This window comes from Ictidomys tridecemlineatus, chromosome 3, assembly GCF_052094955.1.
Source record: "Ictidomys tridecemlineatus isolate mIctTri1 chromosome 3, mIctTri1.hap1, whole genome shotgun sequence".
In the NCBI taxonomy this organism is placed as follows: domain Eukaryota; kingdom Metazoa; phylum Chordata; class Mammalia; order Rodentia; family Sciuridae; genus Ictidomys; species Ictidomys tridecemlineatus.
In genome coordinates this window covers 74,496,789-74,521,181 of record NC_135479.1, presented here as the reverse complement: position 1 = coordinate 74,521,181, position 24,393 = coordinate 74,496,789, and the positions used below count along the sequence as shown (strand labels likewise).

Sequence of the window (24,393 nt, the reverse complement as noted above, 5' to 3'; positions counted from 1 at the left end):
GTGCACTCTGCCTACGAAGGGTGGACAGACTGGATGGCCTGGATGGCCGCCGCTGCTGCGCAAGCTGACCGACAGCCTGGTGGACTGCCCCGCAGGCACTGTTGGACTCGCACACAAAACCAGCCACTAGCTGTTGTGAATAGCTACTGCTGCCCGCTAGGCGGCCACCGAGCGCCAAGTCTTCCGTACTGCGCCGGCGCCCCAGGCTTCACCCCGCCGCTCTGCGCATGTGTGACGCGACTGCGCACTAACTGGGCTACAAGATGGCGGCGTCCGCAGTTTGCCGTGCAGCGGGCACCGGGGCACAAACTCTTCTGCGCGCTCGCCGCTCGGTGAGGTGGCCGCGATAACGCTGGACTGCAGGGCTCAGGGCTTCGGGACTCAGAAAAGGAGTAGGCCATTAGCAGTGGCGAGTTGAAGTGGGGAGGTCACCAGGTCAGGGCCATGGAAAGGTCATGGCCGACTGCGGGGATGGACTTCTTTCTGCTGCTGGCCCGCGGGTGGGAACAGGGATCTCACAACGCACCCGGGTGCTGGGGAGCAGTTCTCTAACCCAGTCCTCATTCGCCGCCTGTCCCTTCTCGCAGCCGGCAGTGCTGAGGGCGCCTGCCTTACGGGGTGCCGCAACCTTCGCCCAGGCCCTCCAGAGTGTGCCAGAGACACAGGTCAGCCTATTGGACAATGGGCTGCGAGTGGCCTCGGAGCAGACCTCCCAACCTACCTGCACGGTGAGTGGGCAGTTCTGTCGAGGAGCTGGGTACCTCCAGATTGGGCCATCTTTTCTTAGTTCGTGGTGTGACCTTCTTCTCAATGGTCTGGTTTCAGAGTATGGCCCACTCACTGCCAGATTGTCCCAATCCCCGATTCCTGCCCAGCCTTAACTTCATGGGTAGTGTTCGCTTTTAGCCAACAATCCTTAAACACTTGCTGCCTGCCAAGTAGGGGGCCAAATTCCCTTACAGCGTTTTGCTTTGCTAAGAAAAATATGAGAGAAGAAATGGCTTCCTTGCCTTGAAAAAAAATGAAGAAATGAAGAGTGGGATTCAGAGATTTTAGGTGCCTTACAGGGGTCCACATTTCTCAGCCTCGCAGCCAAGATCACAACTTCCAAGCTAGAACAGGAATAAAACTTCAAGAAATGCAGTTGCTGGATTGTGGTTCAGTGGTAGGTGGCTTGCCTAGCATGCATGCATGAGGCCCTGGGTTTGATCCCCAGCACTGTGGAAAATAGAAAGAAAGAATAAAGAAAAATGCACTTGATGATGATAGAGAAATGGGCAGTTTTCCCAAAAAATAAATAAGTAAATAAACACAATCCTCAAAATTGACTCAAGGATAGGGGCTGGAATTGTGGCTCATTGGTAGAGCTCTCGCCTAGCAGTTGGGAGGCCCTGGGTTCGATCCTCAGCACCACATAAAAATAATAAATAAATAAAATAAAGGTATTGTATCCAACTACAACTAAAAAATAATTTTTTTTAAAAAAAAATTGACTCAAGGATAGAAACTTTGACTAGATATATGAGTAGGTGAGAAGATTCCCAAGAAATAATCCTTCCTCTGCGATATACACACCGGCTCCAGGGCCAGATGTTTTTATTGGCAAATTCTTTCACTTTTCCAGGAACAGATAATGTCCTGTCATACAGGTTGTTACTGAACACAGGAAACAGTGGTAGACAACTTTATTGTTATATGGCATCTGACCCAAAGCCTGTCTAGAAAGCTTAGTAAGTCTTTATGTATTGATGAACTCTGCAGTGCCATAGACCGTAAGGAGCACCAGTGTGCTTCTGTGTCAAAAGATACTGTAGAGTAGAAAATGCATCTTCCTTTCTGAGGTATGGATTTGGAATAACATGTTCATCTAAGATAAACATAGATAGGTACATCAATATCTTGTTGGGAATGAGATGTGAAAAACTTAAGTCATCTGTGAACAAATAGTAAATTAAAAGGATAGACCATTGTGACCATGTGGGGGGTGTTTCACAGCATACCAGGAGGCAGTTAAAATTTTAAGATTCTCTCTTTGGGTGTCAGGGAGACACTTGACAGTATTTGGTGACTGATTAAAACCTTGATTTTTTTTCAGCCTGGGGTGTGTAGCTCAGTGGTAGAGCACTTGCCTAGCATGGGTAAGGCCCAAGTTTTATCTCTAGAACTGCAAAATAAATAAGTAAATAAAAAGTTAAGCTGGGGGGCTGGGGATGTGGCTCAAGCGGTAGTGCCCTCGCCTGGCATTCGTGCAGCCCAGGTTGGATCCTCAGCACCGCATACAAACAAAGATGTTGTGTCTGCCGAAAACTGAAAAATAAATATTAAAAAGTTCTCTCTCTCTTAAAAAAAAAAAGTTAAGCTGGGCACAATGGCATACACTTGTGGTCCTAAGTCCGTGGGAGGTTCAAGCAAGAGGGTCACTTGAGCCCAGGAGTCTGAGATCAGCCTGGGCAACATGGTAAGAACCTCCTCCCTATCTTTAAAAAGAAAGAAGAAAGAGCCAAATGTGATGGCACATGCCTGTTATCCTTAGCAACTGAGGCAAGAAGATTGCAAGTCCGAGGCCAGCCTAGAGGCAAAGCGCCCCTTGGGTTCAACTCCCAGAACCAAGAAGACAAAGTCACTAGAAGGTTACTTCCTTAATATGATAAAATATATAGCATCTTCTTCCTTAAAGATGAAAGGATAAAATCATCATCAGGGGCTGGGATTGTGGCTCAGTGGTAGAGCACTTGCCTAGTACATGTGAGGCACTGGGTTGATTCTCAGCACTGCATGTAAGTAAATAAGTAAATAAATAAATAAAATAAAGTCCATTAACAACTAATAAAAATATTATAAAAAAATCAGAACAAAGCAGAATTTTTAGAATACAGAAAATAAGTGTTCTTTGCAAATGATAGACTTCAAGCCTAGATAAAATAGAATCAACTGAAAAGATAGTAAATTTAAAAATTTTATTGTGGCGGTGGGATCAGGTAAATGGGTACAGTTAGATATGTCACTGGGTACCAAGAGCTGTGACACTTGCCTGTAATCCCAGCTACTTGAGAGGCTAAGTCAGAAGGATTGCAAGTTTGGGGCCAGTCTTGGCAACTTAGTGTGGTCCTCTCTTGAATAATAAAAAGGGTTGAGGGTTTAACTTGGTGGTAGAGTACCTCCTTGGCTCAATCCCTAGTATTAAAAAAAAAAAACCATGGAAGGTGCAGTGATGCAGTGTGAGTAGCCATTTGGTTGGTTCTCTGTGCCATGGGCTCTGCTGTAACTCCAAGTACAGGGGTCCTTACTGGGAAAGCTTTCCCTCACCTTGGGATCCATAAGGCCCTATGTGGGGCTTGTGCTGAATTATTCAGGGTACATTGAGTGGTACAAGGACGTTTTGTTTATTTGCTTTGCTGGTGACTTCTTGTGCAGGTGGGAGTATGGATTGATGCTGGCAGTCGTTATGAGACTGAGAAGAACAATGGAGCAGGCTACTTTGTGGAGCATCTAGCTTTCAAGGTGAGGCCTGTGAAGTTTTTTTTATTCCCTGGGCTTAGGGCTGCCTGTTTTGAGGTTGAAGTTCAGAAAAATTAACCTCCTAATTATAGACCTCAGTTGGGGAGTGATTCTGGCTGGTCTTTCTGGAAGAAATCATGTGAGCTTATCGTCTTCTGATTGAGCACTTATGTGTGACTCCCTGTATGAAGTCCCCAGAGCTGAGAAAACCCAAATACCTATAGAAGCCCCAGTTTTCACCAGGCCGGTATGTTCATGCCTGACTTATGGAGCTTTTACACACACACACAGATTCGTATGAATGGCATGTGTTTAAGGGTAGGTCACATCATTTGAACATAGCCATGATCATGGCTATCAGGGGATGTGGAGTATTAATAAAGACAGGTTATTATGGGCTGGGGATGTGGCTCAAGTGGTAGCGCGCTCGCCTGGCATGCGGGCGGCCTGGGTTCGATCCTCAGCACCACATACCAACAAAGATGTTGTGTCCGCCGAGAACTAAAAAATAAATATTAAAAATTCTCTCTCTCTCTCTCTCTCCTCTCTCACACTCTCTTTAAAAAAAATATTTAAAAAGAAAAAAAAAAGACAGGTTATTATGAATGTTGGGCAATACTTGCTTTTTCAGCAACCTTCTATCCTAACCCTGATCATCTCTGTTCTTTTGACCCATGATGCTGTGACCTTGGTCAGCTCAAGGCCTGCAAGGGACCTCCAAGGGACCTTGTTCCTGTCCTTGAGGGGAATGATCTCTCTCCTTTGATTTCAAGATAGGGTAGAATTCTGCCCTTCTGCCTTTACTAGGACTGGCCACACAGGTACACTCCTCATCTAATACATGCCTCAGTTGGACTGCTGGCCCCTCCCTAGGGCTCAGGCCTCTCTTTGTCCCCCTTGGTGCTAGGATAACTAGTTTGTGGCTGTTGAGGAACATAAGCTCCTGGGTAGGCCTTGCCATTCATTGCCATTGGGTGAACCAGACATTGGGTCTGTGATGATGCATTCATGATGAGTTGGGAAGCACATTGACGGCACACATTGAAGGCTCAGTGCATACAGACTCTGGGCCCTACATTCCCACCCCCCAATCTTTGCGGAAGAAGGTACTTGTGGACTACTAGTCCTTTGGGGATTAGCCTGTGAGGGCAGAGTTCCCGGGCTTCTTTTGTGTCTCATGATTGGTGTTCTTGATGTCTGGTTTCAGGGAACAAAGAATCGGCCTAGCAATGCCCTGGAGAAGGAGGTGGAGAGCATGGGGGCCCATCTGAATGCCTATAGCACTCGGGAGCACACGGCTTACTACATCAAGGCACTGTCCAGTGACCTGCCGAAAGGTAATGCTTGGAGGAGAGGGTTTGAAACAGAAGAATATAACTCTAGGGGAACAGAGGAGCCCCAGGAGCCCCTGGACAGGCTGCAGAATTGAATTACCCATGGGTTGTAGCCTTATGGCAGGATGACCAGTAGGGATGGACAGCAGTAGGAGATGCCAGACTTGGGGTTTTGTATTGTCATTGGTCTCCACTGGACACCTGAACATGTCCTTGTGTCCAGTGGTGGAGCTACTGGCTGACATTGTGCAGAACTGCAGCCTGGAAGACTCCCAGATTGAAAAGGAACGAGACGTGATCCTGCGGGAAATGCAGGAGAATGATGCATCCTTGCGGGATGTGGTCTTTGACTACTTGCATGCAACAGCGTTCCAAGGCACACCTTTAGCCCAGTCTGTGGAAGGGCCCAGTGAGAATGTCAGGTGAGAACTGACTGTCTGTGTTGTTTATTTTCCTAATTTTCTGCAATTGGAGACAGTTTCTATATTGCCATATGGTCCCTGTGAACCTATTTAAATGGCTGTGTGGTCTTCACTTCAATCTTGGGCTTTGTTTTAGGGTATGTTTCTATGTATGCCCTTATAATCTAAGGAGGGAACATTTGGCTTGCAGGTGGGAGGTGTTTGAGAGCTCTGACCCTGCCCCTCAAGAGTCACACAGCGTCAGCTCACACCTCAGAGAAGGCTGTGAGACTGTCTTGAGGGCACATTGTGAGGCAGGGCCAGATGAGGGCTCTACTCTGGGCCTTGAAAGGGTGGTTGGTAGAGATGAAGATGTAATAGGGCCTCTTCAGAGAGGCCATGTCTCTTCTCAGTTCCATTTTATATCCAAGTTGCTATGGATTGGTAGAGACTTGATCCATATGGGCTGTATGTTTTACAGGAAATTGTCTCGTGCAGACTTGACTGAGTATCTAAGCAGGCATTACAAGGCCCCTCGCATGGTGCTGGCAGCAGCAGGAGGTGAGTGATGGGCTCCTTGAAGCTCGGGGTAGGTGAAGCCTGGCCTTTGTAGTCAGAACCCCCATCTTCACTCCAAGGGACCTTATTCCTGTCCTTGAGGGGAATGATCTCTCTCCTTTGCTTTCAAGATAGGGCAGAATTCTGCCCTTCTGCCTTTATTAGGACTAGCCACACAGGTACATTCCTCATCTAATACATGCCTCAGTTGGACTACTGGCCCTCCCTAGGGCTCAGGCCTCTCTTTGTCCCCCCTGGTGCTAGGATAACTAGTTCGTGGCTGTTGAGGAACATAAGCTCCTGGGTAGGCCTTGCCATTCATTGCCATTGGGTGAACCAGACATTGGGTATGTGATGATGCATATACATGATGAGTTGGGAAGCACATTGAAGGCACAAAATGTTAGGGGAGTTCAGAGTTAGTTATAGTGGGGACAGGTGAAGCATGAGTCTTTTGCCAGAGGCCTGAAGGATGGTAGGTATTTGTTAGGTGGGGAATGGAGGACCTTGGCAGAGGTGTCATGTTCTAGTAATTTGTTTTAAGATTTGTTCTGCTGAGTGGGGCCAGAGTAGAGCAGGCTAACTAGGGATGAGGTGTGGCACATGCCTGGAGAGAGATAGCAGGAGCTAAGGAGAGACTTAGGTTTTCTAGACTTAAGTTCTGTAGTTGAAAACCTCATACAGATCTGGATGTGGGTAGGGGAGGAGGTTTAAAATGCTTCCTGCTTATGGTCTTGGCAACTGGGTAGGTGAAAAAGACTGATAGGAAGAGCATAACTGAGGGATTTAGAGCCAGGAAACCTGGGACCAAGGGCAGTATGAGCTCCTAACCCAGACTTTTCGAGTGATAGCAGAACTGGGGCAGGCTGTCCACTGCCACAGTGACCACTAGTTAAATCACTGGGGCAGCAGAGGCCTCTTGTGGAACTGAGGAGGTGAGACCTGGAAAGGAGTCCTGAGGGTATAAGTTTGTGATACTCCTTGTAAGTATTCTTAGCTCTCAGGGACACCAAAATTCATCATAGCCCTGCAATAGCACCTCTTTGTGCCTCTCACTTGCCACTGCTTTCATGACCAGCACCCAGATCTGCTTGTAGTAGGGCTTGAGGGACAAGGCAACCTCGTCACCTTATTCCCAGGAGCACCAGTCTTGTTCTTGATACAGGTGAGATGATGCTTCTAGAATGAGAATCGGCAGCATTCCCCACCTTTTTTTTTTTTTTTTTTTTTGTATCAGGGATTGATCCCAGAGGCACTTAAGCATTGAGCCATATCCCCAGCCCTTTTTTATTTTTTATTTTAAAGTAGGATCTTGCTGAGGCTGTAGTCCTCCTGCCTCAGCCTCCCAAGCTGCTGGAATTACAGATGTGTGCCTGGGTCATGGAACTCACGACCCTTCTGCCTCAGCCTTCCAGGCCACTGGGATTACAGGCATGTGCCCCTATATCTGGCCTTTTTTGTTTGTTTGTTTGTTTTAATATATATTTTTAGTTATAGGTGGACACAATACCCTTATTTTATTTTTATGTGGTGCTGAGGATTGAACCTAGTTCCTCAGGCATGCTAGGTAAGTGCTCTACCCAGTCCCATGGCAGCCCATTTTTAAAGTGCTGTTTTTGCTAGGCACGGTGTTACAGTGTCTCAGGAGACTAAGGTAGGAGGATCATGAGTTCAAAGCCAGCCTCAGCTACTTAGAAAGACCCTGTCTCTAAAACAAAATATACAAAAGGACTGGGGATGTAATTAAGCGCTGCTAGGTTCAATTCCAAGTACCTGCCCCCCCCCCAAAAAAAAAATGCTGCTTTTCTCTTTTGCCTGACACCATAGGAACTGTTTGATTCTGAAGTGTCTTGTCTTGCCTGTGAGATAGGGTCATTTGGCAGATGCTCCTCTTCCCTCATCTTATCTCATTGTTGTATTTTCCTTCTGCTGTCTCCCACTGAGACAGGACATAGGGTCTTGCACCTGTCTGTGATTCCCCCTGGCTAGCCAGTAACTCCATTGCCCATGTCCTCAGGAGTGGAGCACCGTCAACTGCTAGACCTCGCCCAGAAGCACTTCAGCAGCGTCTCTGCGACATACCCAGATGACACCGTGCCTACTCTAAGTCCGTGCCGCTTCACTGGAAGTGAGGTGTGCTGCCTGGTGGGCAGGGATGCTGCTGTCAACTGGGGATTTTGAGAGAACCCTCATATGCATGGCTATCTTGTGACCCCATAATGACTCAGAAGTAGGGAAAGGGTCTTGTGCCTGTTGCCTGAGGATGATTTTACACATATGTGCATGCTTCACCCACACCCGCCATCCTTTCTGTTTGTCCTGGAAGTCTGGCTATACTGTTCCTCAGCCCTTGACATGTACTCTTTCAGATTCGCCACCGTGATGATGCCCTGCCCTTGGCCCATGTGGCCATTGCAGTAGAGGGACCCGGTTGGTCCAACCCAGACAATGTGGCCCTCCAAGTGGCCAATGCCATGATTGGCCATTACGACTGCACTTATGGTGGTGGTGTGGTAAGTGTCAGGATTGAGCATAGGACCTTGCCTTCAAAGAAGAGAGTACAGCCGGGTGCATGCCTGTAATCCCAGCAGCTTGGGAGGCTGAGATGGGAGGATCGCAAATTCAAAGCCAGCCTCAGCGAAAAAATCAAGTCACTAAACAACCCAGAGCATGACTTTAAATAAAAAAAAAAAAAAAAAAAAAAAAAAGACCGGGGATGTGGCTCAGTGGTTGAGTGCTCCTGAGTTCAATCCCTGGTACACCACCCCACCCCACCCCCCAAAAAAAGGAAAGAAAAGGGAGTACTAAGCTGTGGGTTTCAGGGTATATGGGCCAGAGATAAGAGGGGGTGCTAACCATTTGTGCCCCTGGCAGCACCTGTCCAGCCCACTGGCTTCAGTTGCTGTGGCCAACAAGCTGTGCCAGAGTTTCCAGACCTTCAATATCTGCTATGCAGAGACTGGGTTGTTGGGTGCACACTTCGTCTGTGACCGTATGAGCATCGATGACATGATATTCTTCCTGCAGGGCCAGTGGTGAGTGGCAGCTGGGAACTACTGGGTGGGATAGAAATCTTGGACCAGAGAGGTGGGAGGTTAAGAGTCAACACACTTGTCACAATGAACACTACCATATACCTGTCCTTTACTCCCTGCTTTAGGATGCGCCTGTGTACCAGTGCCACGGAAAGTGAGGTTACTCGGGGCAAAAACATCCTCAGAAATGCCCTGGTATCTCATCTGGATGGTGAGCCTTTTATCCCTAAAGGAAGGGGTAGAATAGTGCATCCTGGCAGTGACAGCTCATTGTAACCATTATTACAAACCAAGATTGGAAAAGAAAACATTGAAGGTCATGCCATGCTCCACCACCCCAACTGTAGGGGTTTGAAGCTTTAGGTAGACATGGGGGTAGCCCATCACTGTGGAAATAGGTTGTTAGAAAATGGTGGTTGTGGTCTGGAGTCAGAGCAAGGTCTTTGTTAACCTGATGCCAGAGATTTTAGGTGTATATGTGGGTTCAAGATTGGACTGGGTAGGTCTCTAAGCTTTCCCCACCATTAAAGGCACCACTCCTGTGTGTGAGGACATTGGACGCAGCCTCCTGACATATGGCCGCCGCATCCCCCTGGCTGAGTGGGAGAGCCGGATTGCGGTAACATGGGCCCCTGGGAGAGGTTCTGGAGTCTTGGCCTAGCAGAACCCTGAAAGGGGGTGGGATGTTGATGCCTGGCAGCAAACTGTTCCCATAGGCATCTCTATTGTCCTAGGTAGCTGTCACTCATAGGGGTGATGTAGTCAGAAGGAAGGGCAAAGGCACTAATGACTGTAGGGATAGGTGGTGCCCATGGATGTCTACAGTAGGGAAAACCTTGCCACCCTTTTTGGATGAGGGAAATGTTCCACAGTACATGTGGGAGATCTTGGTCAGCTGGAGGAGGCTGACTGAGGTGGTGCCCAGTGCCTATTAGTCAGTTTGTCCTCTGCCTCTCCCTGCAGGAGGTGGATGCCCATGTGGTGCATGAAGTCTGCTCCAAGTATTTCTATGACCAGTGTCCAGCAGTGGCTGGAATGGGTGAGTGGTCTAGAAAGTCTGCTCTTTGTCCTTTTCCTCAGATCCTTGTCCTAGTTGCCCCTTCCACTTCTGCTCCCCTACCTCCAGCCTACATTGAGAGAAGCAATTTGAGGCCCCTGAGAGTAGTGTGGCTGCCAGGGAGTTCTTGCTCAGAAAACCTGTCCCAGCAGCTCCCTGACTCCCTGCCAAGGTGTCTTCATCAATATCCCTTACCCACCAGGTAACGGACACCCTGTTTGTTGGGTGGGGCTCTAAGGGCTTGAGCAAGAAAGGACAGGCTCTGCACCCCTAGGGAATGTTGTCTTCCCTCTCTTCACTGAAAGCCTGTCTTGTGCTTCTCTGGGCAGCAGCTCTGAGCTGGGTATGGCACAGGGCCAGGTGTCCCTGTACAGAACAGGTACCCCACCCTGACGCCTCACCCTATCCCCACAGGCCCAATCGAGCAGCTCCCTGACTACAACCGGATCCGTAGTGGCATGTTCTGGCTGCGCTTCTAGGCAGGATGCCTGTGCAGGCAAGAGGGTAGGATCGGGGCTCATGATCCCCCTCTACAAACATGCCACTCTGGCACCTCAAACCCATGCAATAAAGTCCTCCACCAATAAAGTCCTCTGTTGAGATTTGTGTTGTACTTCCTTTATTGGCATGGAGTCCTTCAGTTCATGGAGGAACAAGCACCTCCCACCAGTTCTACATCCCCTGGATCCTTCTGCCTTCCCTCCCACACAGGCTGATGTGTTCTCAGCCAGGGGTAAGTTGGGGGCTGCAGCATAGAGGCCGGAAGTCTCTGATGCTTGTAAAGAACCCACTCCAGATGTTTCTGCTCAGCATGTGGTATATTAGCCAGCTTGTCTCAAGAGTGGGATGTGGGAGTTCATGGGAATAACCCCAGCCAGTGTCCTAATAGGGGTCCCAGCCTGGAAGCTAGGTGCTTGGGTGGCAAACCCCTCACTGCGGACTCTATACATAGTTGCTTCCTGGCAGTCCCTGGTCTGGTAGGACAGATCAGGAGGCACCGAACTTTCCCTAAGGAAGCCTTCTTTGTGTTTACTCTTGAGTCCTGGAAGAGGATAGCCTGGGGCACGGAATTCTCTTGGTTTCTAACTGCTGCCTGTACAGGCAGAGTAAGAATGCTTTGCCCCGATTTGCCACTGACTCAGGCTCCAAGAATAGCCCTGAGCTCAGTGGGGCCTAAGCCCCCTCCCTCCACTAGATCTGTCTCAGGCAAGTCCTGAGCTGTTAGGCTGTAGATCCCCTCCCCATTTCTTTTTTTTTTTTTTAACTTTTTTTTTTTTTTTTTTTTAGTTGTAGATGGCCATTATTTATTTGTGGTGCTGAGGATCGAACCTAGTATCTCTCACATGCTAGGCAAATACTCTACCACTGAGTCACAATCCCAGCCCCTCTCCCTTTTTTTTTTTTTTTTGTGGGTGTGTGGGTGTGTTGGAGGAGGGAGGGTACTAGGGATTGAACTCAGGGGCACTCAACCACTGAGCCACATCCCCAGCCCTATTTTATATTTTATTTATTTAGGGTCTCACTGAGTTGCTTAGTGCCTCACTTTTGCTGAGGCTGCCTTTGAACTTTTGATGCTCCTGCCTCAGCCTGTGGAGCCGCTGGGATTATAGGCATGCGTCACTGCACCCAGCCTCTCCCCTCTCCCTATTTCTTGAAGCTGTCAGGACCTAGTGGAGCTCTCAGCTACCTTGTCCTTTGTTTACCCCTTTGGGTCCTGGTCCCCACAGCAGGTGGGCAGGTATAGCTCTTTCTGTACCCTTGCCCTGTCTTTCCACATTCAAGTTCCTGGGGAGCCCAAGAGTGAAAAAGGAAGTGAGGGGCTTGAGTCTCCTCTGAGGATGTCTTTGGCTGACAGTCATGAGCAGAGGTCCTGGGACAAGTTTTGTGAGGATAGGGCTATGCTGAAGTCTCCCCAGCATCTTAGCCTGAAAATAGGCAAAACCTTGAATCAGTCTCTGACCCAGTGCCTTTCCCTTACCCCTACTTCATGCCACAAGTTGTCAATTAGGAGACATCTGTCTAATGCCTCCTATGGCCTAGGACTGGGGCATTTAACAAATAATCTTCCTATTATGTGACCAATTGGAGGAAAGCTGTTGGGTGGCACAGAACCTTGATGGACCAAACCCCAGTAGCTTTAAGAGATGTGGCACCCAGACAGGGGGGATCATTGCTAAGTCTGTTGCCCTAAGTTTGAGCTCCTGGAGGAGGCCACTTGATTTCTACACCAATGCCTGTCCTCCAAAGTCCAGGTGGACTGGACATAAGAGCTGGAGCCACTGGGAGTCATCTGGTCTCCTTGCATTCTATTCAGGGCATTTGATATTTCCTTTAGAGGCATGTTGGGGAGGTGCACTGGAGGTTACTATGTGACTTGGTCAAAGCTGAGATTTCATTGGCACAGGGACTTGGCTGGATTTCTGTGCAGTCCTGGTGAACCATGCTGTGGTTGTGGCCATAGGGAGAGATAGGGTAGGTTATGGAGGTACTTGCAGAACAGAATCTCTAGCAGTATGGGAGACCTAGAGAGGAGTGGATTGGAGGGGACAACCTGCTCACCTTTAGCTATGATTCTGGTGAGGAGTTTGGTGGCATCTAAGACAATAGGATCTATATAGCTAGAACCCCAAGAAGAGTCCTTGATTGGAGACATAGTGCCATTTGGCAGAGCTGGTGATTAAACCAAGGAAAGGAGTGTCTAGGGAAGTATAGGATGGAGAAGTTTGAACTCTGGGGGTCTCAGTGCCCTGGAAGAGGTGCAGGTAGGTACTGACCTCCAAGGCTATGTCTTAGGCTACATGTACACATTCCCAGCCTTCTTCCTTCCCAAAAGCCTGTCTCAAATATCTTCTGAGTGTCTCCCTCACAGCAGCCCTTCCTTTCTGGGTGCACTTAGTTCTGGTGAGCTTTGCCTGTATGCCCACTTTCTCTAGCTGGGTCTCCTGTCTTTTCCTAAAGGCTGGATGCATGTGTACATGTATGTCCATATTGTGCATTCCTTCTCTGAGACCCTGCTCTCACCTACCCTTACAGGGGAGGTGATAGTCTTAGGAGCAGGAGCTGCCTCTGATGAGAAGTCGTTTGGTTTTCTGCTATTTTTACTTAGAGCACACCTTCCAAGGTTGGGGTGGGAGTCCTGGAACACAGCTGCGGAGACCTTGACCTTGGAAAAGGGTTTTGGGTCCCCTAAGGTCACTGCACCGTGTTCTAGGATAGTTGGGGATGGGGGATGGTGGTGGCAGACAGTGAAAATGGGCAGATCCAGCCTTCATGGGCAACAGGAAAATAGGCAGTATTGGCTGGTCCTCACTACTCTGAGGTTTGGCCATACCAGAAAGTCCAGAAAGACTCAAGGGGAAACATGTAATAGAAATTCTATCCCCATTCCCTGACTCAGTCCATGGATTGATCTCCATGGGAGGAAGGCTGTAGGGTCAAGCATATTGGAAGGGGCCCAGTAAGTGTAGTAAGTGTAGATATGTAATGGGCTGCCCAGAATTATCTAGGACTGGCAAGAAAACAGGGATCAGGGCCCAACTGGGGGCTGGCTTTTCTTGGGAGTGTCTGCCTTAGTGTTACCCAGCTGAAGAAAGATGCATATGCAAAGACTCACTTCCTCTGAGCCTAAGTGGAGACTGTTTATAGTCACAGTGTTAATTAGAGGAGAGGGATGGGAAATCAGCCTGATTAAGGGGAGAGGAATAAGAGAAGGGTGGTGGTATTTATGAAGGAAGAAGCTATAAGTATATTAAAAGTGACTTCTGGGCCTGGTAGGGCAGTTAGGTGAAGACTAGATTGAAGGAAGGAACTCCAGCAGATCAGAATAAAGACATGTAGGTAGGGGGACCTGGCTTGGGATGAGGACACCAGGAGGTAGATTCCTAAGGGATCAGCTGCCACAGTGGGTGGTCTCACCCTCCACATATGGACTAACCCACTCCCTGAGAATACAGCTGGAATGCATCCACCAAGGACTTACTCAAGTCATAGTAGGGAGTGCAGGGGTACTGGGATGGACGCTTATGCATAAGCATAATACAGGTTCTCCCTCCTCCTGGGTTCTCCCTCCAAAGAGGAGGGATGCATTAGTTATATCCAGCCCAATGGGGCCTTGATCTCCCTCAGGCCCAGTTTCCTTTTGCTGGAGGCTGCTCTGTCAAGGAGGTTGGGGTGGGGCACAGGAGACCCACCAGACAGAACATGACTGATTCACAGGAGTGTCCTTAGTCGGGACCCATGGCCTGCAGGCTTGTCTGGGCACCCCCTAGTTGGGGGTGAGTCATCTTCAGCTGCAGCCCCTGCCCCCCCCCCCGCCCCCACCATCCTGCTGCTACCCTTTGGTCTGCAGGAACCTATTCACATTTCAGCCTCCAGCTGTCGTGACTGGTCACTCTGACCTAAAAGAACAAGCCTTGTAATCCCAGATGGGGTTGAGGAGCTCCCTCATCATCTGTCAAGAAAGGGGGGGGATTCCCAGGACGCAGGATGGGGGCTTTGCTCTTAAGTGCGTCATATTATCTTTCTGGGGAAAGAGGGGTGAGGGCGGTAACCTCTCAGGGAGGTGGGTGAGGGCGGGCCATCTTTGGTCCCCGCCCGCTGCTCCACCCGCGGCTCCACCCGCCGGATCGGGACTTTTCTGCAGAGTGCCCGCTCTACGGAGGCTGCGGCGGCAGCGACGGCGGCTGCAGGAGCAGGCGGTTTCACAGGCAAGATCAGAACTCGGGGTGGGGGAACACTGAGTTGGGACCTAGTAAAGCCAACGGGGCAAGAGACAGAGATGGGAGTATCTCTGATCGTTTCTATCACCCAGGATGAAGCTGCGGCTCCTGTTGGCCGCGCTCTGTGCCGGGATCCTGACCAGGTCGTCCAAAGTGTGGGCTCAGCCCAGGGAAAGAGGTGGGCACAAGCTAGGAAGAATACCTTGTCACCCATGGCTCTACTTGGCCTTCATCACTAATACCTTCCTCCATATCTCCACAATCCCCATGGATTCCTCCTGGGGGCATGCCTCCTAAATCTCTCAGACTCCTCAAATGCTCCACAATCTGGTGCTGGGTTCTTCCAAATTGCCTCTTATCCTGCACAGACCCAAATTCTGGCACCCTAGATGCATGCTGGCTCTTCTGCTTTATGCCACTCCTCACTGGTCCCCTGAGACTGACCTCAGTTCCAGATAGATCCACACCAGTGAGGACAACTCTCTCTCCCAGCACTTTCCAATTCTCTGCAGGAGAGTGTGCTCTGGGTCCCATTGTAGCTCCCTCCAAAGCTCCCAGGCCACACAGAACCAGCCAGTTTGCATAAGTATATGAGGCCTACTCTCCGCAGCCTTGCCCCTCAGTTACAGGGGACCACAGTGCCTGGAGGAAATGGGTGCTCTCCCAGAAAAGATCTTAGTCTTTCCTTTCGGCTCCAGTGACCTGCACTCGCCTTTATGCCGCTGACATCGTGTTTCTACTGGACGGCTCCTCCTCCATTGGCCGAGGCAACTTCCGAGAAGTGCGGGGCTTCCTGGAGGGGCTGGTGCTGCCTTTCTCTGGGGCAGCTGGTACACAGGGTGTTCGTTTTGCTGCAGTTCAGTACAGTGATGACCCACGGTAAGTAGTGGCCCTGAGGAACTGTAGACCTCACTAAGACCCCTTCTACAGACAGGGTACAGAGCCCAGAAACCTGTAGGCCAGGCCCTTCCAGATGGGGGCCTTGGGAAGCCCAGAGAGCCCCTCCCTAGCATCTCCTCTGGAGACAGGAGAGAGATTCACTGGGAAGAGTGCTGATGCCTGAAACACTTCCAGGCTAGTACTCTGCCCAACACAGGAGGCTCTGTTTCCTTATCTGGATAGAGATTTGGAGTCCAAGAGGGGACCCAGGAACTCTCTTCATGTTCTAGCTCTAGTCACTTTCAAGCCTCTCAATTCACTAGAAGGGCTCTCTGACTGGTAGTGTCCACCTTCCCCAAAGTGAATCTTCCACATACAATTTTTTTTTGGGGGGGGGTGTCCCAGGATTGAACTCAGGGCACTCCACCACTAAGCCCCATCCCTAGCCCTATTTTTTTTAATTTTTATTTTTTAGTTGTATGGATACAATATCTTTATTTTGTTTATTTATCCATTTTTTTTTTGTGGTTCTGAGGATCAAACCCAGTGCCCCACATGTATGAGCCAAGCACTCTATTGCTGAGTCACAACCTCAGCCTCCCCAGCCCTATTTTGTATTTCATTTAGAGACAGGGTCTCACTGAGTTTCTTAGTGCCTCACTGTGGCTGAGGCTGGCTTTGATCCTCCTGCCTCAGCCTCCTTAGCTGCTGGGATTACAGGTGTGCACCATTGCACATATAATTAATATAATTATGTAGCCAGACATCCTATCTCCCTAGAACCTCAAGGGCTCCAGGTCTACCCAGATGCCATAAGTGGCACACAAAGTAGCACGTTGGGGGTTTATTAACTTGGAGGCTTTAGTGATGGGGAGCAGGAATCACAGAATAAAGGGCATCCTTAAGAGGCCTCAGCCAAAGGCTTCCTGGAGACTGTGGTTGGAAAAGGTCCTGACTCCTTGCCTGTTGCTCCCTCCCCCTATCAGAACAGAGTTTGGCCTGGATGCACTTGGCTCTGGGGGTGATGTGATTCGTGCCATTCGTGAACTCAGCTACAAGGGGGGCAACACTCGCACAGGGGCTGCACTTCTGCATGTATCTGACCATGTCTTCCTGCCCCAGCTGGCCCGACCTGGCATCCCCAAGGTGATCCCTAACCCCTACCATGGCCTTCCAAGGTGACCCCAAAATAAATGTCTGAAACAGCCCTAATTTGGCCTCTGCACCTGCTCTAGGTCTGCATCCTGATCACAGATGGGAAGTCCCAGGACCTGGTAGACACAGCAGTCCAGAGGCTGAAGGGACAAGGGGTCAAGCTGTTTGCTGTGGGTGAGTACTAAGCTAGGTGACAGGTCAGCTGGGGTGGACATATGGGACATATAGGCAACTGAGTCCTGATTGGGCATCACCTCAGGAATCAAGAATGCTGACCCTGAGGAATTGAAGAGAGTTGCCTCACAACCAACCAATGATTTCTTCTTCTTCGTCAATGACTTCAGCATCTTGAGAACCCTATTGCCCCTCATTTCTCGGAGAGTGTGCACAACTGCTGGTGGTGTGCCTGTGACCTTGCCTTGTGAGTTCCTGTCCACACTGTGTGCCCTAACCTGGGCCACTTACCTAACCCTAGCATGGGAGTGCTGAACCCATCACATGTGCTCAGACCCCTGGTCCTCCTGCCCCATCACCTGATTTCCCTCATTGGCAGCTGTTGACTCAACAACTGGCCCCCGGGACCTGGTGCTGTCTGAGCCAAGCAGTCAATCTCTGAGAGTACAGTGGACAGCAGCTAGTGGCCCTGTGACTGGCTATAAGGTCCAGTACACTCCTCTGACAGGGCTGGGACAACCACTGCCAGGGGAACTGCGGGAGGTAAGGATGTCAGAAGTGATAGGAGGGTGGCTGAGGACTTGACTGGATAAGATGAGGTAACCTCTAATCCTGGGCAGGTGAATGTCCCAGCTGGTGAGACCAGCATGTGGCTGCAGGGTCTCCGGCCACTGACTGAGTACCAAGTGACTGTGGTTGCTCTCTATGCCAATAGTATTGGTGAGGCTGTGAGTGGGACAGCTCAGACTAGTGAGTAATTCTACCAACTTCTGACCCCATTCACCTAAATACCCTCCAGCCCCAGAATCCTTGCCCACTCCTGATTCTATTTACCCCCAGCTTCCCTAGAGGGGCCAGAGCTAACTATCCAGAATACCACAGCCCACAGCCTCCTGGTGGCCTGGCGGAGTGTGCCAGGTGCTACTGGTTACCGTGTGACATGGCGGGTTCTCAGTGGTAAGTGAGAAGTGTGGTATGGGGGAGTTCCTGCACTTCAGACGAGATTATAGAGTCCTGAGTCTGCAGGGCCCATTGACCCCTCTATGTTGCCCCATGCAGGTGGGGAAACACAGCAGCAGGAGCTGGGCCCTGGGCAAGGGTCATTGTTGCTACGTGACCTGGAGCCTGGCATGGACTATGAGGTGACTGTGAGCACCCTACTCGGCCATAGTGTGGGGCCTGCTACTTCCCTGACTGCCCGCACTGGTGAGAAAGCTGAGCACTTTCTTTGGGCTGGGTGGGCAGGCAGGGTAGGGCAAAGAGGCCATTGATGTCCCATGTGCCCTTGTCAGACTCTTCTGTTGAGCAGACCCTGCGTCCTGTTATTCTGGGACCCACATCCATTCTCCTTTCTTGGAACTTGGTGCCTGAGGCCAGTGGCTACCGGTTGGAGTGGCGTCGCGAGAGTGGTCAGTGCAGGGAGAGGGCTGTGCAGGCAGTAGTTAGGGTTGGGCTTCAGCTAACCTGACTCTGTCTTCTTACAGGTTTGGAACCACCCCAGAAAGTGGTGTTGCCCTCTGATGTGACTCACTACCAGTTGGATAGGCTGCAGCCAGGCACTGAATATCGCCTCACACTCTTCACTCTGCTGGAGGGTCGTGAGGTGGCCACTCCTGCAACTGTGGTCCCCACTGGTGAGAACTCTCAGCCTGACTAAGTGACTGGGGAAAGTGTCAGGTACCCAAATCAACTCTCATTGTGCTCTCCAACAGGACCAGAACAGCCTGTGGGCCCTGTGATGGACCTACAAGCAACTGAACTGCCTAGGCAGCGAGTACGAGTGTCCTGGAGCCCTGTCCCCAGTGCCACTGAGTACCGAATCACTCTGCGCAGCACCCAAGGTGAGGGGAAGCAGCCAGAAAATCTCTAAAGTTCCAGCCCTCAGGGTCTGATTGCACCCTTGCCCCATCTCCTTCCACTCCTGGATCTCTACAAGCTTTTCCCTATCTCTTTGTCAATATACCTCCCAAGATGGCAGTGAGCCCAGAGCTGTCACAGGGTCTTGGTCCTGGTTTTGACTTTGGCCCCTGTCTTTAACTCCCAGAACTCTGGCCTCTGCTGCTGGCTCTGTCTCTACTCCTTGCCCCGCATCCCTGTCCATAACTTTCATTCTTCTTCATAGCCACAAGCTCTTATCACTGCCCTTCTCTTATCCTAGCAGGACTACTGTCCACACCAACCTCTCATTTCATGTCCTCATCGAATACTGACCTTTGTCATCCTGCATCAATTTCTTTGTTTTTTTTTTTTTTGAGTTTGCCTTTTTTTAAAATTATGATTTGATATTAGATTTTTAAAAAATTAATTTTTTTTTGTTTTAGGTGGACACAATATCTTTATTTTTATTTTTATGTGGTGCTGAGGATCGAACCCAGTGCCTTGCTCATGCCAGGCCAGCACACTACCACTTGAGCCATACCCCCAGCCCCAATGATATTAGTTTTTAACTTTTACTTTCTAAAACAAAACGTGCATGTTATAGAATAATACCATTTGTAAGTATGATTAGTGCTGATTGCTTACCATGAGAATCTTTTTTGTTTATTTGTTGTTTTTAGAAAAATGTGTATTCTGACACATTATATATACATGGAGTACAACCCATTCCAATTAGGATTTCATTCTTGTGGTTGTACCTCCATCAATTTCTATCAACGGCTTATCAACCTTGATTGCTGTCCACTGACTCCTGTCATCTTACAACCTGTGTTTCTATTTACCCCTGTCATCCAGTGTCCCCATTCAACATTGGCCCCTGTTAATCAGTGTTGCCATTCATCACTGGCTGCTTTTAACCTGTGTCCTCATCTCTCACCTTTTCATCTGTGTCCCATTTTCACTAACTCCTATCCCCCATGAGTCATCTCATCATGTGTCCCTGTTCATCACTGATTGACATTATCTACATTCTTGTCTCTAACTGACCCCTACCCACCAACCCTTCCTTCTCTTTCAGGGGTTGAGAGAACACTGGTTCTTCCTGGGAGTCAGACAGCCTTTGATTTGGATGATGTTCGTGCTGGGCTCAGCTACACTGTGCGGGTGTCTGCTCGAGTGGGTGCACGTGAGGGTAGTGCTAGTGTCCTGACTATTCGCCGAGGTGAGCCCTGTGAGAGGCTTATGAGGAACAGCTGATTGATTGACTCCTGCTCTGATCTTGACCCTGGCCCCTGTCTTTAACTCCTAGAACCAGAAACCCCACTTGCTGTCCCAGGACTACGAGTTGTGTTGTCAGATGCAACGAGAGTAAGAGTGGCCTGGGAACCTGTTCCTGGAGCCAGTGGATTTCGGATTACTTGGAAGACAAGCAGTGGTCAGTGTGGGATGTGTAGGGGTATGATCAGAGTATGGGGAACTAAGGGGATAGACAGAAGTCATGCCAGCATTTCTCTCTGTTCCTAGGTCCAGAGTCTAGTCAGACATTGCCCCCAGACGCTACTGCCACAGACATCCTGGGGCTGCAGCCTGGAACCTCCTACCAGGTGGCTGTGTCTGCACTTCGAGGGAGAGAGGAGGGCCCCCCTGTGACCATCATAGCTCGAACCGGTCAGGGCCTGACCCAGTTCCTTGGATCTCTGCCTCTAGTGTCCATTCAGACTCCTATACCTCTGTGCTCAGATCCCTGCTTCTCCCCAGAACTCCAGTCTCCCCCTTACATTCCTACTGCTTCTTCCTACTGCTTTCCCCTCCAGTCTCCATGGTCTCCTTAAGTCCCCACTTCTTCAGATTCCTCTGCCTCTCCTCTAAATCTCCCACTATCTTTGCCCTGTATTTCTACTACTTATCCCTCAGACCCTCACCACTTTTTCTCCTGGACATAACTCTCAGACTTCCACTTTCTCATTTGACAGACCCCACTCTGTGCCTCCTAAAATCTCTACCAGATTTCCCTCTCTCTGTCAGAGCTTGTTGTCTCTTATATTCCTGTCACCTGCCAGCTCAGATTCCCATTCCTTCCCCATCTGAACCATTCATCATCTCCTTTATCAGGTCCCTGTCTCCTGTTAGACTCTCATAGTCTTCCCTTATTAGATGATTCCTGTTCCCTCCCCCATCAGATTCCCCATTGCCTCTCTTCCCAGACCCAGTGGGCCCAGTGAGGACAGTTCATGTGACTCAAGCTGGCAGCTCATCCATCACCATTGCCTGGACCAGGGTTCCTAGTGCCACAGGATACAGAATTTCCTGGCACTCAGGCCACGGTGGGAGTCAGGAGTTTGGTAGGGTTGTGGGTGGCAGATCTGGATGGAATAGGGGCTGGAGTTTTTCTTGGGGGTCCAGGTTGAGGGTTGGGGGACAGAGTATGGCTAGCCCTGGAACTGCTTCTATCCCTGTTCCCAGGCACAGAGAAATCCCAGTTGGTTTCTGGGGAGGCCACAGTGGCTGAGCTAGATGGGCTGGAGCCAGATACTGAGTATACAATACACGTGAGGGCCCAAGTGACCGGTGTGGATGGGGCCCCTGCCTCTGTTGTTGTGAGGACTGGTGAGTGGACCCTGGCTACCTGCTAGCCACCACACCACATTGGCTATTTTGCCTTACTGTGTAAAGTCTCTACCAGAGACTTTCCTGACTGTTCCAGCTGCCCATTCCACCACTGCTCAATGACAGTCTTGTCCATTCTGAACCACTCATGATGATTAAGTATCCATAACAGTATGGGTGTCCCACACTGCCCACTATGAATCACTGACCTCCTCAGGGTTTCCTACTCTGACCAGTCCACCCTAAACTCACCTAACCTTCAGATTTTCTCTGCATTTACCATGCCTGCACTGCCACCTTGTTCTCTGCTAGATACCCAGTGGCCCTGATCTCTTTCCTTGACTGTGTTCCTAGCTCCTGAACCTGTGGGCAGTGTGTCCAAGTTGCAGATCCTCAATGCTTCCAGTGATGTTCTTCGGGTCACCTGGGTAGGGGTCACTGGAGCCACAGCATACAGACTGGCTTGGGGCCGGAGTGAAGGTTTGGCTCCCTGGTTCACCCTTGTTCTTTATGACTGGGATTGCTCCTCTGGTACAACCCTGACTGCTGGTCTTTGCTTGCATGGCCAGGTGGCCCCATGAGACATCAGATACTCCCAGGAAATACTGACTCTGCAGAGATCAGGGGTCTTGAAGGCGGAGTCAGCTACTCTGTGCGAGTGACCGCACTTATTGGTGACCGAGAGGGCGCACCTGTCTCCATTGTCGTCACCACACGTAGGCGGATCTTGGGCGGGAGCGAGCCTTGAAATGGGGTTTGGATTGTCTGTGGGGTGGGGCTGGTGCTTGGATTTGGAAATGGGACCAAGTATTGGTAATGAGCCAGTAGGGGCAGAATCTGAGAAAAGAGGAAGGGTGAAGCCTGAGACAGGTAGAGGGGCTGGTTGGGACAGGTGAGTGTGTGGGATTGACATTGGGGTCAGTCGGTGCAGAGCTTCCCTGAGTCCCACGTTTTCTCTCAAGCACCTGAGGCTCCAACAGCCTTAGAGACACTTCGCGTAGTGCAGCGCAGTGAGCACTCACTGAGACTCCGCTGGGAACAGGTGCCTGGGGCACATGGATTCCGTCTTCGCTGGCAACCTGAGGGTGAGAGGTGCCCCAATAGGTTAGGGACCTAACCAAGTGGGGGCAAGGCTGTGGGCAGAGCCAGTGAGATTGACAAGGTCAATGGGAGCAGGGTCTGCAGGATCTGAGATAGGGGTGGGATTAATCAGTGAGGTGGGTGGGATAAAGGAGGCCCTAGAGGATCAGTTGGGGAGGGTCAGAAAAGTAGGCAGCTATAGGGAGAATAAGGAAGATCAATAGGGAGGGTGAACCCTGAGTCAGTCAGTGAGGTTGGTGGGGGTTAGTGAGGAGTGGAATTCACTAATACTGGTAGGTAGCATCTTCCCACATGCTCCTGGTCCCACCCTCATTTCTGCCCCAGGTGGCCAGGAACACTCTAGGGTTTTGGGACCTGAACTCAGCAGCTACCTTCTGGACGGGCTGAAGCCAGGGACACTGTACCACGTGTGGCTGAGTGTCCTAGGGCCAGCTGGAGAAGGACCCCCCAGGGAGGTGACTGCACACACTGGTGAGCCTAGAGGTCCCACTCTACTTTGGTGTGCTCGGGTCGGGGCTCGTCCCCTGCCTCACACTAATGACCCATCCTGATTTCCTGCACCCCAGATTCTGAGTGACTTCTGTTGTCCTCCCACACACTTGACCCTAGAGTAATCACAGCATGACCTCCCATGACACTTCTCTAAGATAACCTGCTCCAGGATCTCAGAACTCTCTCCTTTGGGTTCTCAGGACACCTTGATCTTTGATTTCTCCTTCAGAGTCACCTCGTGTTCCAAGTACTGAACTAAATGTGGTGGAAACCTCGATCGACTCAGTAACTCTGGCCTGGACCCCAGTGTCTGGGGCATCCAGGTACATCCTATCCTGGCAGCCACTCAGAAGCACTGGCCAGGGTGAGTGTGAGGCCAAGGTTGGGGTGGGCTGGCAGTTGGAGCTCCATAGAGGGCCTCCTTCTTAATGAAGTTTTGTCCTTTGCAGAAGTACCAGGGACCCCACAGACACTTCCAGGCATCTCGAGCTCCCAGCGGGTGACAGGACTAGAGCCTGGCATCTCCTATATATTCTCCCTGACACCTGTCCGCGGGGATGTGCTGGGTCCTGAGGCCTCTGTTACACAGAAGCCAGGTATAGAAGGCACAGTAGGAGAGGCCTAAGAAGGATTGCTAGATGGGCCCATCAGTAACTTGACCCCTTCCTGCAGTGTGTTCCCATGGCCCAGTGGATGTGGTGTTCCTGTTACATGCTACTAGAGACAATGCTCACCGTGCAGAGGCTGCTAGGCAGGTCCTGGAGCAGTTGGTGTTGGCACTTGGGCCTCTTGGGCCACAGGCTACCCAGGTTTGACCCTAAAGGCAGTCAGACCATATGTCCCCCCACCTCTCTGCTCATCCCAGGCTCCACACTAGTCACCATCTCTCTACCCCACCACAGGTCCAGTCTTTCTCCCAGGCTCCAGATCTCACCTGCTGTTTGGCTCCCTATTCTATTATCATTACTGACCTCCTAATAAGAAATTTAAATTTAGTCATCCCCCCCTCTGTTTCTCTAGGCTCTATTTGTTCCCATCACTGCTTTGTCATCCCTCCCAGGCTCTGTATCTCCCTCTACCCCAGGTTGGCCTGCTATCCTACAGTCACCGGCCCTCCCTACTATTCCCACTGAATAGTTCCCATGACCTTGACATCATATTGCAGAAGATCCGTGACATCCCCTACATGGACCCAAGTGGGAACAACTTGGGTGAGGACTGCAGTGAGCATGGACTCCTTGGGATTCCCTATTAGGAGCTTGGTTTCCCACCTCCCAATTCTACCATGTCTTTCCTCCCAGGCACAGCTGTGGTCACAGCTCACAGACATCTGTTGGCACCAGATGCTCCTGGGCGCCGACAACAAGTACCTGGGGTTATGGTTCTGTTAGTGGATGAGCCATTGAGAGGTGACATATTCAGTCCTATCCGCGAGGCCCAGTCTGCTGGTGAGGAATTGGGCTGATGGGAATGGGATCTGGGAACAGGGATGGCCCCAGAGGGGAC

At 50.3% G+C, this 24,393-nt stretch overlaps 2 protein-coding genes across 6 annotated transcripts in view; both read left to right on the top strand.

Moving 5' to 3' along the window:
- Positions 1 to 177: 177 nt before the first annotated feature.
- On the top strand, positions 178 to 10,485 carry Uqcrc1 (ubiquinol-cytochrome c reductase core protein 1). 2 transcript variants are annotated; one of them, XM_005326880.4, is made up of 13 exons: positions 178 to 332; positions 588 to 728; positions 3,415 to 3,501; positions 4,706 to 4,835; positions 5,056 to 5,254; positions 5,715 to 5,794; positions 7,809 to 7,924; positions 8,161 to 8,304; positions 8,666 to 8,826; positions 8,952 to 9,037; positions 9,357 to 9,445; positions 9,790 to 9,865; positions 10,298 to 10,485. In XM_005326880.4, exons 1-13 carry the CDS (start codon positions 264 to 266, stop codon positions 10,360 to 10,362), a joined length of 1,443 nt encoding a protein of 480 aa, XP_005326937.1. In that variant the 5' UTR covers positions 178 to 263; the 3' UTR covers positions 10,363 to 10,485. The 2 variants fall into 2 exon arrangements, with proteins under 2 accessions (XP_005326937.1, XP_077899279.1); XM_078043153.1 differs by having other exon boundaries at positions 9,953 to 10,383.
- A 3,960-nt stretch (positions 10,486 to 14,445) lies between these two features.
- Positions 14,446 to 24,393, top strand: part of Col7a1 (collagen type VII alpha 1 chain) — a 32,999-nt gene continuing 23,051 nt past the window's right edge. For 2 of the 4 annotated variants that reach the window (XM_078043152.1, XM_021727426.3), the window contains exons 1-27: positions 14,448 to 14,589; positions 14,694 to 14,779; positions 15,300 to 15,480; positions 16,467 to 16,626; positions 16,716 to 16,809; positions 16,895 to 17,056; positions 17,189 to 17,352; positions 17,430 to 17,559; positions 17,650 to 17,766; positions 17,869 to 18,015; positions 18,102 to 18,218; positions 18,294 to 18,443; positions 18,522 to 18,650; positions 19,766 to 19,909; positions 19,997 to 20,122; positions 20,212 to 20,355; positions 20,892 to 21,011; positions 21,151 to 21,294; positions 21,649 to 21,774; positions 21,864 to 22,010; positions 22,257 to 22,379; positions 22,720 to 22,866; positions 23,117 to 23,251; positions 23,337 to 23,483; positions 23,560 to 23,696; positions 23,972 to 24,098; positions 24,189 to 24,335. In XM_078043152.1, coding sequence (XP_077899278.1) covers positions 14,695 to 14,779; positions 15,300 to 15,480; positions 16,467 to 16,626; positions 16,716 to 16,809; positions 16,895 to 17,056; positions 17,189 to 17,352; positions 17,430 to 17,559; positions 17,650 to 17,766; positions 17,869 to 18,015; positions 18,102 to 18,218; positions 18,294 to 18,443; positions 18,522 to 18,650; positions 19,766 to 19,909; positions 19,997 to 20,122; positions 20,212 to 20,355; positions 20,892 to 21,011; positions 21,151 to 21,294; positions 21,649 to 21,774; positions 21,864 to 22,010; positions 22,257 to 22,379; positions 22,720 to 22,866; positions 23,117 to 23,251; positions 23,337 to 23,483; positions 23,560 to 23,696; positions 23,972 to 24,098; positions 24,189 to 24,335 — 3,550 coding nt within the window. In that variant the 5' untranslated portion in view covers positions 14,448 to 14,589; position 14,694. Of the gene's footprint in view, positions 14,590 to 14,693; positions 14,780 to 15,299; positions 15,481 to 16,466; positions 16,627 to 16,715; positions 16,810 to 16,894; positions 17,057 to 17,188; positions 17,353 to 17,429; positions 17,560 to 17,649; positions 17,767 to 17,868; positions 18,016 to 18,101; positions 18,219 to 18,293; positions 18,444 to 18,521; positions 18,651 to 19,765; positions 19,910 to 19,996; positions 20,123 to 20,211; positions 20,356 to 20,891; positions 21,012 to 21,150; positions 21,295 to 21,648; positions 21,775 to 21,863; positions 22,011 to 22,256; positions 22,380 to 22,719; positions 22,867 to 23,116; positions 23,252 to 23,336; positions 23,484 to 23,559; positions 23,697 to 23,971; positions 24,099 to 24,188; positions 24,336 to 24,393 lie in introns of all 4 variants that reach the window. The other 2 variants (XR_013436478.1, XR_013436477.1) reach the window with 2 other exon arrangements.